The sequence below is a fragment of the Schistocerca serialis genome, chromosome 5, assembly GCF_023864345.2.
Source record: "Schistocerca serialis cubense isolate TAMUIC-IGC-003099 chromosome 5, iqSchSeri2.2, whole genome shotgun sequence".
Lineage (NCBI taxonomy): Eukaryota > Metazoa > Arthropoda > Insecta > Orthoptera > Acrididae > Schistocerca > Schistocerca serialis.
This window is the reverse complement of record NC_064642.1, coordinates 120361308-120376905: the sequence shown is the minus strand read 5'-3', so window position 1 is coordinate 120376905 and position 15598 is coordinate 120361308. Positions and strand designations below refer to the sequence as shown.

Below are 15598 nucleotides of genomic sequence, written 5' to 3'. Positions count from 1 at the left end.
TAGGGGAATTTATTATAGAGGCCACAATAAGTGGATATCCCACATACTTGCATTCTACAAAATATACTGTGCAGTTTTAAGGAAAGTCATTTAAATGTCCAGAAATATGCATGCAATGACATAAATTAATAATGCAGATAGTAAAATTAAAAGTATGTGAGATATCATTAAAAGGAAGACATGACAATAAATGAGTCTACAAGTTATTCTGACGAGTAAATTATATGAAAATATTGTGCCTGTGGCATTTTGAAATTCTATAGCAACCGATTTCTAAATATAGTAGCAAAAAATGAATTAACAGCTTTCATCAAAAAAACTTCAAGCAGATAGATATAGCACCAACTTTCTTAGCAGAAATTAACAGAATAATAAAAATTACAAGAAAATTTCATATTTTACTATTGGAATTTAGAAAAAATTCTGAAATGTTGTTCTAACTTAATAGGTAATATTCTCAGTTACATTTGGTATACATCACTGTCACAAAGAATTTTTGCGTACAGGATAAAATATGCTGTTGTTAATCCTCTTAGTAATAATGGTGACAAGAAAGGCTAAAACAATTATCATCCAGTTTTCTTACAGATGTCTTTTTCCAAAATATTCGAATGTGTAAGGTACTCAATTGTAGTCCCACATATAAATAGAAAACATTTACTTAGCACATCACAGTTTGGATTGCTCGATCAAGAACGTTATTTATGGATTTAATTACAAAATATTACAAGCCTTAAATAATAAAATTTCAGCAGCTGTTATTTTTTGTGATCTTCTCAAGGACTTTGATTGTGTCAGTAATGTTACCCTGCTTGACGAACTTATGATTTATGGAATTCATGGCTTTACATACAACTGAATCACACTTAACCAGGAGAAAGTAAAAGGTATTGCTGAATAATTCAAGCAATGCTGAAAGGAGATATAATTTTAATGATTAGGGAGAACTCTTTAAGAGAGTCCAGAATGTTCAATTTTGTGTCCACTCCTATTTCTTAAATGTTATATATAACTGATCTTCCACTTGACATTCATCAAGGAAAATTGATAATTTTTCCAGATGATACTAGTGTTGTAATGAATCCCATTAAAGAGAAAGCAATAGAAGTTGTTAATAATGTTTTTCAAGGCACTATCAAGTAGTTGTCTGAAAATGGACACTCTCTTAATCTGGAGAAAACACAAAATCTTCAGTTCTGTACAACAAATACAGTCATACTAACCGTACTAACAGTTGACCTAAAGTGTGAACAGGAGTCAGTAAACAGGGTAGAATTTTCCAAATATATTGTTACACATTCTGATGAAAACCTGAACTGGAATAAATTTATTATTGAGCTTTTCAAGCAATTAAGTTCAGCTACTTTTCCTATTCGTATAATTGTCAGTCATGAAACCAATTGAATGAAACTTGTGATACAGTTAGCACGTTTCAACGCAAAAATATCTTCTGTAATAATTTTCTGGGGTAACTTACTACTTATAAAGAAAGTATTGATCGCACAATAGCGAGCAATAGGAGTAAAATATGGTGTTCACCCACATTGAACATGTAGGTACCACTTCCAGGAGCTAGGAATCTTAGCTGCACCGTCAAAATACATATATTTGCTAATACAATTCATCTTTAATAATCCAGTGATGACCAAACCACAGCACTAGAGGAAGAATGACATTTATTAGCTATTATGAGAGCTGTCAGAGGCTGAGAAGAGTTCAATGGGCAGCATAAAATTTTTTGATCATTTGCCCCGTAATACGAAATGTCTGACAGGCAGTAAAGCAAGTTTTACATTCAATATGAAATCATTTCTCCTGTACAACTCCATCTATTTCATGGACGAATTTCTACTCATAAACTGGCAGCCTGGGGGGAAAAAACTTGTTTTAAAGTGGAGCTCCATGAGTAGGATTAAAAATTGTTAATGTTAATGTTAATCATGTGTACATATCCTGTGAACTGGCCCGTTCCGCATCTAACTAGCCAAACCGTGGGGGAAGACGTATGAGGCTTTTGCAGTAAAATAAATGCCTTACTGCAGCGTCTATTGAGCTCCCCTCTCATCTAATATCTATTTGCGTCACATGATGATACCCCTTCCAAAAAGTCAAAAGCAAATCAATCACAGTAGAACTTCACTAATCTGAACTCTAGCTCTCCGCCTCACCAGCTATCCGATTCACATTGAGGAAAAAGAAATTTCTTCTGTATGGCTAAAATTATCGCATTTGTTCGATGGCTTTTACAGTACACAGTCCATTCTACGCTTCTTTATCGCTCTAAAATCAGTCTGCAGCGAATGTATTAAAAGATGTATTAAAAGCTAAAATCTAGGCGTTTTGTTGTACGCACAATATGCGCAGTACGCACGTTGTTCTGTTTGTGGTGCCCCTCGTTCAGAGGAGCCTTCATCAGCCTGTTCTTGACCATAACGCATACACTGATTTGTCACTATTCGTTCCGTCTTCCGTGTCGTTTCGTTTTCCGCGCGTGTTTTAATTTACTATGCGGCATATGTCTTTTAAAAGGAAACGCTTTGTCTTATCGTTAGCAGACAATACAGAAGTCACTGAACGGTTAGACAAAGGGGTGAGTGCTAAGCAGTTAACTGAGGAATTCAGAGTGGGAACGTCAACAATTTCAGACAAAAGAAAAAAATTTCCTCAATATTAAACTTTGTGTCTGTCCTTGAGACTGAAAATAGGAGCTCGTCGTGAAAAGCGATGAAAACAGCAGAAAATAAGTGCTTGAAGAGGAAGTGTTCAAGTGGTTTTTGCGGTAACGAACACTGTGAAACCCTCTTCCAGGCCCAATTATTTGCGAAAAGCAAAAATTTTAGTTGAGAAAATCGACAGTTTGTCTTCATTTAAAATGAGCAGTGGCTGGCTACGAAATTTCAAGACAAGGCACAGTGTTCACGAGTTGGATTTAAACTGATGCTTTTCATTTATTATTGGATTTAAGTGGTGAAAAATTATATCAGACCCAAAAGCATCAGAAAATTTTATTGCAAAAATTCAAAACACCGCAGCTGAGACAGGCCTTCCTTTGAAAGCTATGCCTCAAACAAATTGAGCTTTTAAAAAAGAAACTAGTGCCCATGGCCATAAGGTTACTGAAGACTGTGTTACCGTGATGAACTCTGGTAACTCTAACAAAAACAACAAAATAGCCTTTCTATTGATAGGAAAATCGAAAAAAACCCGAGCTTTCAAAAATGTGAAAAACTCCCCAACTTTTACAACAATCAACCAAAGGCCTGGGTGACTGCTATTTCGTTTTGCGAATGGTATGACCTTCACATCTGAAGTAAAAAATTCCAAGAGGACACAAGGGGAAGAAGGCACTAACGTGACGTTATTTCTAGACAATGCACCTACCCACTCCAAAGAAAGATAGACAAGACGTTTCAACACACGCTTCCTAAAGGCAAATGTAACGAGTTTGCTGCAGACAATGGAGCAATCGATGAGCGAAGCTATAAAGAAACTTTACAGAGGACAATTGTCGAGGACTGAACATAATATGAAACTGATGAAGACATTGTGGCTCGTCACCAAAAAAAAATAATTTAAAGACTGCTCTCATATGGTGCTGGAAGTACGAAATCTGATGAAGGCAACCACATTAAAGAGAGCTTGGAATAAATTTAAAGGCACTTCAACTAAAGATAAGATGCAGAAAGGCGAAGATGAAAAGAAGCAGCTTGAAATGAAGAGAAAGAAAAAGAAGAGGCAGAGGACTAAATTTCACTTGAGGACATAAGAAAGATCCTTTTCGAAATTCCACATTGTTCCGACTCCACTGCAGAGTATGTAGGCAAGTGACTCGCTTGTGCTTCGCTGGACCCTGGATTCGAATTCTCTGTGATGGTGAAATCTCTCAGAGTGTGACAGAAGAAAATGATGGCCAGGAAGATTACATTGGCATTGAACCACATGCAATACTATCAATTGTGTGGCGTTTGCTTGTCTTGACGCTGCGCTAACATGGAGCGGCATCCTGAGTGTGTCAATAGGTTACGAGACTTGGCTTCACAAAAACGATTGAAGACGGCGAAACAATTGACTCTCACTTTATATTCAAAAAATGACATTGTAGTGCACAAAATCGAAACATTATTGTTCTGTAGTCACTAAATCAATATTACAGTAGTATGTACACCAAAATTTTGGTTTCCTTTTTTAAAGAAATGACCTGTTTTCATAATCTGTATCCAGATGTTTGATTATCCGGACCAGGTCCGGTCCCAAATAATTAAGTTAACTGAAGTTCTGATGCACTGAAAATACGTACAAAAAAGCTGTTCTAGTTATATGGCTATGAGAGCAACCTTTCCTGTAGCAGCAGATGACAGCTATTGTATATGGTAAACTGTGGAGTCATTGACAAGAACTGTCTCAGATAATTCTTTCAATGTAACATCATTAAATGCTATACCATCTGAGCATTACCGTACACCTGGCAATATATGAAATGATCCTATTTTAAAGATGTGAAGAAAGAAGGGATAGAAATTTAGAGTTTAACTTCCCATTGGCAATAAAGTAGTCAGAGACGGAGGGGTGGTGAACATCTTAGTACAAGGCGAGTCACACTTTCGAAATTTATGTGGAATAATGTATTACAAGAGGACCATCAGTGTTGAAATACGAGTTCTGTAGTCGCAGATAAGATGGCGTTACCAGGGTGATGGAACAGAATTTGTTGGGAAAATAAGTGGAACCAGAGAGAAATTGTCTGAATCCCTGCTCTTTAGCAGGTTAGTTGTATTTCATATAACACGAGATTTTAAAGAGAGATTCGTTGACCCCCCCCCCCCCCCCTCCCTCACGAGCCAGCACTTTGCCGTTGGTTGGGAGGCTTGCATGCCTCAGAGATAGAGATAGCTGCACTGTAGGTAGAATTTTGCACAGAGCATCGTTTAATCATCGTTAATCGTTGGTTTATGATTCATGAAAGAAGGTTGTATACGTGGAAGAGACCTGGTGATAGTGAGAGGTTTCAGATGACTATATAATGATAAGACAGAAATTTATGAACCAGATTTTCAATTGTAAGACATTTACAGGGGTAGATGTGGACTCTGGACGCAATATATTGGGTATGAAGTGTAGATTAAAAGTGAAGAAATTACAAAACTGTAGGAAATTAAGGGGATGTAACCTGTATTAATTGAAAGATCGAAAAGGTTGTTGAGAGTTTCAGAGGGAGCATTAGGAAATAACTGACAAGAGTAGGGGAAAGGAATATAGTAGAACAAGATTGGGTCCATTTGAGGGAGGAAATACTGAAGGCAGCAGAGGATCAAGTAAGAGAAAATCGAGAGCTAGCAGAAATCTGTGGGTATGACAAGACATATCTAATTTAATTGAGAAAACGATAAAATATAAAAATGAAGTAAATGAAGCAAATGAAAGGGAATACAAAGTCTAAAAAATTTAGAAGCATGTATCACTAGGGGAAAGTTAGATACCGTCTACAGAAAAATCAAAGAGACTTTTGGAGAAAAGAGAACCAGCTGTATGAATATCAAGAGCTCAGGTGTAAAACCAGTCCTAAGGAAAGAAGGGAAAGCTGAAAGGTGGAGGGAGAATATACGTATTGTCTGTACTAGGGAATTATTATAGAAATGCAAGAGAACGTACATGAAGATAAGATGGGAGATAAGATACTGCGTGAAGAATTTGACAGAGTGCTGAAAGATCTGAGTAGAAACAAAGCCCAAGGAGAAGACAACTTTCAGTTAGAACTGCTGAGAGCCTTGGGAGAGCAAGTCGTCACAAAACCCTTCCCCCTGGTGAGCAAGATGTATGAGACAGGAGGAATACCGTCAGACATCAATAAGAATATAATAATTCCAGTTCCGTAGAAAGCAGGTGCTGACAGATGTGAAAATTACTGAACTATCTGTTTAATAAATCGTGATTGCAAAATACTAACGAATTCCTTACAGGTGAGTGGAAAAACTGGTAGAAGCAGACCTCAGGGAAGATTATTTAATATAATCCATTATGGAGTCGAGGTAGCAGTTGTCGTTATAGTGGTTATCACTGTTAGCATTCAACCGCGATTCTTACACATATATTTTACCAACGCGTTTCAAGAGACAATGCTCTCATCATCAGGTTGTAAAGACTATGTCATGAAATTAAACGTACTAAAAAGACAAAATACCATCACAAATAGCTGGGAAGTCCATAGACTAAAACAGAATTAAAAGTATATTGGACTGTGGGTCCTCGTCTTACATTGAAGTTGTTGACACAAGTCGATGGCCGTCCAGCCGGCCGTGGTGGCCGTGCGGTTCTAGGCGCTGCAGTCCCGAACCGCGGGACTGCTACGGTCGCAGTTTCGAATCATGCCTCGGGCATGGATGTGTGTGATTCCTTAGGTTAGTTAGGTTTAAGTAGTTCTAAGTTCTAGGGGACTGATGACCTAAGATGTTAAGTCCCATAGTGCTCAGAGCCATTTGAACCATTTTTGATGGCCGTCCCATAGCTACCGAGTATGCTGTCGCACTGTGCCGGCTAGGGTGCTGTTGTGGACTGACGTGCCTAGGTGTTGTGGCGTCACAACACCTAGGCACGTCAGTCCACAACAGCTCTAGAGTCGGCACAGTGCGACAGCATACTTGGTAGCTATGGGACGGCCATCGACTTGTGTCAACAACTTCAATGTATGACGAGGACCCACAGTCCAATATACTTTTAATTCTGTTTTATTCTATGGACTTCCCAACTATTTGTGATGGTATTTTGTCTTTTTAGTCCGTTTAATTTCATGACATAGACTTTACAACCTGATGATGAGAGCATTGTCTCTTGAAACGCGTTGGTAAAATATATGTATAAGTATCGCGGTTGAATGCTAACAGTGATAACCAGTAATCAGGGAAGATCAGTTTGGATTCCGGAGAAATGTAGGAACACGCGAGGCAATAATGATTCCACGACTTCTTATAGGAGATATGTTAAGCAAAGGCAATCCTACGTTTAGAATGTCTGTAGATTTAGAGAAAGCTCTTGACAGAGTTGATGGCAGTTATAAAAGTCGAGAGGCATGAGAGGTAAGAAGTATTTGAGAAGGGAAAGAGACAGGGTTGTATCCTATCCTCGATGTAATTGAATCTGTACATTGAGCAAGCAATAAAGGAAACACAAGAAGAATTTAAAACAGGAATGAAAGTCCAAGTACATTAAATAAAAACTGAGGTTTGCCAGTGACACTGTAATTCTGCCAGAGGCAACAAAGGACTTGGAAGAGCAACTAAACGGAATGGAGTTTTGAAAGAAGGATATGAGATGAACATCAACAAAAGCAAAACGATAATAATGGAATGTAGTCGAAATGAATCAAATGATGTTAAGGAATCTAGATTAGGAAATAAGACACTTAAATTAGTACGAGTTTTGCTATTTGGGCCGTAAAGTAACTGACGGTGGTAAGCACAGAGGATATGAAATGTAGACTGACAATGGCAAGGAAAACGTTTCTGGAAGAAGAGAGATGTGTTAATATCGAGTGTAGATTTAAGTGTTAGGAAGTCTTTTCTGAAAATATTTGTATGGAGTATAGCCATGTATGAAAGGTAAACATGGACGATAAACAGTATAGACAAAAAGAGAATAGAAACTTTAGAAATCTGGTGGTACAGAAGAATGCTGAACGTAACGTAACTAATAAGGAGGTACTGAACAGTCTTGGGGAGAAGAGAAATCTGTGGTGCAACCTGACAAAAAGAAAGGATCGGTTGGTAGGACACATTCTGAAACATCAAGGGATCACCGATTTAGTGCTGGAGTGAAGCGTGGTGGATAAAAATCGTAGAGGGAAAAAAATCCGAAAGATGAGTACAGTAACCAGTTTCAGAAGGATGCAGTTTGTAGTAGTTACTAAGAGATTAAGAGACTAGCGCAGGGTAGAGAGCTGCATTAATGCATTCTTCGGACTGAAGATCAGAACAACGACAACAATGTTGACCTACACAGTCTGACACTATTCACCACTCTAATTTGCGGCAAAGATGCACAATATTAGGGGAAGCAAAGCTAAATCCGTTCCATCAATGTTACAAGCTAGTTCATCTGGGCTTCAAGAACTATCAATGTTCATAGTAGAAAATTCATAATTAGTTGATATATCATACAGCAAACCTTAGCTAGCTGTATTACATAAACAAAAATGGGTGTAACATGCAATTTGAAAGCATGTTGTGAGCTACACTGATCAGTGAGAACATTATGACCACCGACCTACCATCAACACGAACCTGTCCAGGCGATAACTGCCCCACCAGGCGAGAAATGACAGCTAGTCAGACACGGTCGATGTAGTATCAGTGAGCGTGCTGTACCTTTGTAGCATGGGGAAGGTACTTGATCTATCTGAGTGTGACCGAGGGCAGATTGTTATGGCCCGGACGCTTGTGACGACTTGCTGGGTGTTCAAGGAGTGCTGTGGCGAAACTAAGGTGAAACCACGTCCAGAGGTCGTGGGGTTGTGCCATCCCCCATGACAGATATCGGACGCCGTAAGCTGGGCAGTTTGGTAAAACAGTACAGGCACTGAGCTATGAAGGAACTAACATCAGATTTCAATGCTCGGCAGAGTACAAGTGTGTCTGAACACACAGTTACCGAACACTCCTAACGACGGACCCCCACAGCTGATGACTCACGCATGTGCCAATGTTAACACTAACAAACACCAAATTTCTATTTTTTCGATATAGTATAGAATTTTTAAGCTGAATGGAATATCCCTTAGTTCATCAAAGACTCAAGATTCCAGTTACTCACTTCTGTAGCAAAATTACCTTAGAGATAGCCACATAATAACATACACTACTGGCCATTGAAACTACTACACCACGAAGATGACGTGCTACAGGCGCGAAATTTAACCGACAGGAAGAAAATGCCGTGATATGCAAATGATTAGCTGTTCAGAGCATTCACACAAGGTTGGCGCCGGTGACGACACCTACAGCGTGCTGACATGAGGGAAGTTTCAACCGATGTCTCATACACAAACAGCAGTTGACCGGCGCTGCCTGGTGAAATGTTGTTGTGATGCCTAGTGTAAGGAGGAGAAATGCTTACCATCACGATTCTGACTTTGATAAAGATCGGATTTAGCCTATCGCGATTGCGGTTTATCGTATCGCGACATTGCTGTTCGCGTTCGTCGAGATCCAATGACTGTTAGTAGAATATGGAATCGGTGGGTTCAGGAGGGTAATACGGAGCGCCGTACTGGATCCCAACGGCCCCGTATCACTGGCAGTCAAGATGACAGGCATCTTATCCCCATGGCTGTAACGAATCGTGCAGCCACGTCTCGATCCCTGAGTCAATAGATGGGGACGTTCGCAAGACAACAACCATCTGCACGAACAGTTCGACGTCGTTTGCAGCAGCATGGTCTATCAACTTGAAGACCACGGCTGTGGTTACCCTTGACGCTGCATCACAGACAGGAGCGCTTGCGATGGTGTACTCAACGACGAACCTGGCTGCACGAATGGCAAAACGTCATTTTTTCGGATGAATTCAGGTTGTGTTTACAGCATCATGATGGTCGCATCCGTGTTTGGCGACATCGCGGTGAACGCACATTGGAAGCGTGTATTCGTCAACGCCATACTGGCGTATCACCCGGCGTGATGGTATGGGTTGCCATTGGTTACACGTCTCGGTCACCTCTTGTTCGCATTGGCGGCACTTTGAACAGTGGACGCTACATTTCAGATGTGTTACGACCCGTGGCTCTACCCTTCATATTTCAGCAGGATAATGCACGACCGCATGTTCCAGGTCCTGTACGGGCCTCTCTGGATACAGAAAATGTTCGACTGCTGCCGTGGCCAGCACATTTTCCAGATGTCTCACCAAGTGAAAACGTCTGGTACATGTTGGCCGAGCAACTGGCTCGTCACAATACCCTAGTCACTACTCTTGGTGAACTGTGGTATCGTGTTGAAGCTGCATGGGCAGCTGTACCTGTACACGCCATCCAAGCTCTGTTTGACTCAATGCCCAGGCGTATCAAGGTCGTTATTACGGCCAGAGGTGGTTGTTCTGGGTACTGATTTCTCAGGATCTGTGCACCCAAATTTCGTGAAAGTGTAATCACATGTCAGTTGTAGTACAATATATTTGTCCAACGAATACGCGTTTATCATCTGTATTTCTTCTTGGTGTAGCAGTTTTAATGGCCAGTGGTGTAAAAATGCTTTATCGATTATATATTATGGGAACATCTGAAGCTGCACATAAAACTAAATATGCTTTATTTTCGTTCTGTATCTTACATGATATCCGTTAAGAATTAGATGTAACTTATTTATTCACCATGTGTAGGTAAACAGAAGAACTGAAAACTTAAATTGTAAATTATAACCAAATGGTTGATGTGGCCCGTTCTATATCAGAAATTCACTGCCAGACGTGAAGTTATATTGTCGGATGCAGCTGCGATCACTTTTATAGAAGAATTAAAATTGAAAGAATCGTGTTATCAGGGTGATTCAGACCTTATAAAATAAGTTGCTAACTGATACGCAGACCGTATTTTTGAGTAGTCTGAGAGAAAGTGTAAAACCAACTAGGAAACGTAAAATCCATAATGAAGTAGGAGTAAATACACTGAAGCGTACATTAGTCTCCACATCGCAAAGAGAACATAGCGTCATAATCAAATTATGATGCGCAGCGTAGTTTTACTTTCTGTCGTAATGTACATCAGGAACATTTTCTTGTTTTCTGATCAAGAGAAATATACGTAATTTACTGCTTGTCAGTAATGTGTGAATACCATAATTATGTGCAGTGTGAGTACAACTACACATAAAACTTATAAAATTAGAACAAGCGCTTCATCGACAGTTGTTACAATAGGCATTAAAAACCAATGGAAACACGAGAAAATGTACAAATAGCGCATTATCAGGCTGACAACTGTACGAAAGCTACACACAAAATGAAATCTGAGAAAAAAAATCGAAGCAGCATAAATTGCGCACATAAATATATCAGCAGCGAGCCACAACCATCGGCAACATCAGAACACAAACCGTTACATCACGTAATACCGTATTCCGCATACCTCAGACAGGATCTCATCCCCGAACCAGCAGTACAGGAACATCTGCTCCGCTATTGCAGATAGGTAGGAAGCATACTTGAACAGCCACCCCGAATCCGCTTTCTGTAAAAGAAATGGTTGTTGTTTGTAAACTAGTCAACCAGCTGAAACTGAGAAGTGCAGCACAGTTGGCACTTGCTATGCTTACGACAGCGGACAAAGAAATTGCGAAACTTTCTTTGATAATGTTGAAGGGCATATTCGAACGTTCCAGGGACATATCAGGAACTCCAACACTGCACAACTAGTATCTGACATTCGATGCAGGGGAATTCTACTGTTATTAGATCTTAGACAGTCAATGAATCCTCTAATCTACATCGGAGTGTACTGTACCGAATATGTGGGACTCCATCGTAAACTTGTGCTTTACTGGACAGTTCAAAGACAACTCAGTTTGCCTCAACGCTTCAATTTGCGAACGCTGAACTTTTCCTCAATGATATAATTCTTACATTCGTTTCCTAATTCATTACAAGCGGCCAATAATGGCGACTTAACGAAACATAATTGTTTAATCGAAACTTCCTAGCAGATAACAACTGAATGCCAGGATTCAAGCCAAGGATCTTTGACTAATGAAGGCAAGTGCTCTACCAGCTGAACCTTAACGTCCTATCGATAACGAGATCATTAGACACAGAGGAGAAGCTTGGATTGGCGAAGGGTGGAGAAGGAAAGCGGCTATGCCTTTCAAAGAACCATCCCAGCATTTGCCATAAAAGGGTTAGGGAAATCACTGGAAATCAGGAAGCAGATTTGATTAGTACAGTCATCTTCCCGGAGCTACCCGAGCGTGATTGATGACCCATCGTCACAGACTTATTTCCGCCAGTACCTCATCTACGTTCCAGGCAAAAGCCCCAGGTTCGAGTCCTGATCTGCCATAAAGTTTTGATCCGCCAGAAGGTTCATATCAGCGCACACCCCGCTGCAGAGTGAAAATTCATTCCGGAAAAAAATCCAACGGGCTTTGGGTAAGCCAGTCGCTCCGCAATATTCTTTCGCTAGTCCCTCAAGTTATGTAGGAGGACTTCCGCGCAGTTCGAAAAGTAGGAGATGATGTACTGGCGGAAGGAAAAAAAGAGAAAAAAACAGGGCTACGCTATAATTATTTACTGAGAAACACAAATAGTACCTGATCCCCACAGACGTGGAATAAATAAAAAAAAAGGCCTCCAGCATATTTTCATGTAAAAGGTAACAGATAACATGTCACAAAACATGTAAATGATCAATACAATGAAGGGGAGATTATATTTCCTAGAATACTGTATGTATGCTCTATCAAGTGTATAACTCATTTTACAAAATTTACTTACCATTATCGAATTATTGCACTGAATTTGTACAGAAGTCATATACTCGCAATATTTGGTATTATTAGTAAAATATGTGCACCAGTTTGTTCTACTAAGAAATTCGTCAGGTCAGTAGAAGGAGTTGGCCACCAAGAAATCCTTTAGGTTCCTAATAACCTGGACTTCTTATGAGTGTTAGTCAGTTAGTTGGTTGGTTGTGTCTTCCATTGATCAACCCCACGGTACGGTAACCGTTATGATGTGGAACGTGTCAAGTGCACAAGAAATGCACATAGCACAAGGAATGCAGGTTACTGAAAATGTGTGTGCCTGAATAATGGATAACTTCTGGACCAAAGTAAGTGACTTTAAATATTCGTGAAGATTATTCTTACTTCTAGTGTTGATCTGAAGAGCTGAACTGTTGGTTTGAGAAAGACGTATGTTTTAATGACAACAGTCATTAAGGAATAAATACATTGCGAAGCAGTAGTTAGCACTCTTATTTCCCTAAACAGGCCTTTCACACCATAAGTAATTGTTATTATATGTTTAAGGACCTGACATACTTTAGCTTAGCTGAATGAGTCACCCCAAAAATAATCCCATAGAACATTACGTAATGAAAGTAAGCAAAGTATTTTACCTCTTTTTATTTTTATGCCACCTACGCCTTAGAAAACTCGATTTGCAAACAGAGATTTGTTTAGAAACTTCAGCATTTCTGTGGTATGCTCCTCCCAGCTGAATTTATTATCAACCAGTAATCTTTAGGATTTAACACTGTCAACTTCTTTTACCTCCTGGCCGTCATATTTTAAGCATGCACTAGCGAGAAACCTTTTACAAGTTCTAAACTTCTTTTTTAGTGTTTAGTGACAAATCGTTGGATAGAAACCATTTACTAACGCCCACGAAAATTTCGTAAACGGATGTGTCCAAGACTATGTTTCATTTGCTACTGATGTTTGTATCTTGTGCAAACAACTTTGACATCTGGTAATGTTACTCATGAAAGGTCATTAATATATACAAGAAAATCGATGAGCCCTAAGATGGAACCTTGTGGGATAACCCATGCAATTAGTTCTTAGTTGGCGTTATAGCCTAATACATGTCGCTTTGCTAATTACTCCCTTTATTTCCTGTCATAGATATAGGATCTGTACCATCTTGCAGACTTTCCTGTTACACTGTAATATTCTAATTAACCTGAAAGGGTGTTGCGATTACACAGTCGTAATCTTTGACAGATCACAAAATATGTAAGCAGCCTGCAGTTTATTGTCTAATGAATTAAACAGATATCACAGTGTATGTAGTTAGTCTTCTGAATATCAGAACCCTTTAGAAACCTGAACGTTTTTTGTCAACTCGTTAAGAAGTTGTTTGTATATTATATTTTCTAAAATTTTAGAGAATGCTAGCGAAAGTTGGCATAAACTTTACGGTACTTCTTTACCTCCTTTGTTGAACAAGTACTGAACTTCAGTTATTTCAACCATTCAGCAAGTGTTCCAGTGATAAACGACTGGTTACACAGATAGTATATTAAAATGAAGAAATTCCTCCAGCTGTATTTAAGGTGTCGATTTAATTTTGGCAACTAGTTTCAACGTCGTAACAACGTCATCTTCAGGTTCATACACTTGGTGACGTCAACTGCTTGCGGCTGATACTAGAAGTCAGTAGTGAGATATGGACGTGCTCCGTGTGGGTAGTAACTAATATGAAGTCAAACGGAGCACGTCCATATCTCACCACTGACTTCTAGTATCAGCCGCACGCAGTGGACGTCAACAAGTGTATGGGCCTGAAGATGACGTTGTTACAACGTTGAAACTAGTTGCGAAAATAAAATCGACACTTTAAATACAGCTGGAGGAATTCCTTAATTTTTAATATAAATTTATACCAGCTGACGTCCCACTGTCCTCCATTTCAACTATGGATGTAAGAATATAACTTAATATGTTACTGAACTCTGAAGGGCACTGCTTCATTAACTTACTTGATATTTTATGATAAACGCTCGAACTTTTTAATTTTAAGGATTTTATGGTGGAAATTACTGCTACTGGTTCAGTGAAGGTCATATTCATATTAGCGATGCTGTTTGTAATGACTGGTCTGAGATATTCAGTGGCAGCATATACTGAACCTGATAAGTCCATCATTTCAGTAACAGTTATTAAATACTTGTTAAAGCGTTTTGCAACACTGTATACATCTGCTGTATCATTCACTCTTAATGCTATCTGCATCTACCAATGTCCTTCATCATAGTTATACTGTATTTTGTATGCGACATGATTATCTATTTTTCGTGTCCACCCCCGGTAGCTGAATGGTCAGCATGATGGACTGTCAGTCCTCTGGGCCCAGGTTCGATTCCCGGCTGGATCGAGGCATTTTCTCCGTCCAGGGACTGGGTGTTGTGCTGTCCTGATCATCATCCTATCATCCTGAGCGACTGCAGGTCGCCGAAGTGGCGTCAAATTGAAAGACCGGAGAACGGACTGCCCGATGGGGGGGGCAGTAATCTATTTGCGTTGTGTCCATATTATTACCTTTAATACTTCTTAGTATGTCTTGCAATGAGTTATAGCATTAACAGGGTAGCTGTTTCTGACTAACAGATACAGTGTCTTTAGGTTTTACAAGATACCTTCATTCCTTGAGTAATCTATGGCTTCTTTATATATTCTGGTCTAATCTGGGTTTGTTTTAGGAGAAAACAATATTCAAATTAGGTAATGAGTTTATTAATAAAAATGTTGAATATTTCATCCATGACAAGACTACTTTGTACACTACTCCATTTCATTTCTTTGAGGAATGTCATAAAAATACTATCGTCTTGAATTCAGACTTAGAAGATTTTATTTCCTGTTCAGTATTAACATTTAAGAAACCGAACTGCATGTCATGGTCTGAGAGGCAGTTGACTATTGATTTTATGATATAATTTTGTTCATTAGATATACCTATAAATATATTATCAATATTCTTTGTGAGCAGTTAGATATCGTAGTTGGAAAGTTTACAGTGGCAGTTAAGTTGAGTGTTAACGTTACTGACATTAATAAATTGTTACTGCAAGATTTTCTAAGAAAATCTACATTAACATCACCAACAACCGTTATCT

General features: G+C 39.2%; 1 protein-coding gene across 1 annotated transcript in view; it reads right to left on the bottom strand.

Moving 5' to 3' along the window:
* Positions 1 to 15598, bottom strand: part of LOC126481782 (odorant receptor 4-like) — a 103707-nt gene that overhangs the window by 21522 nt on the left and 66587 nt on the right. The window contains exon 6 of the mRNA XM_050105737.1: positions 11111 to 11212. Within this exon, the coding sequence (XP_049961694.1) occupies positions 11111 to 11212 (102 nt within the window). The remainder of the gene's footprint in view (positions 1 to 11110; positions 11213 to 15598) is intronic.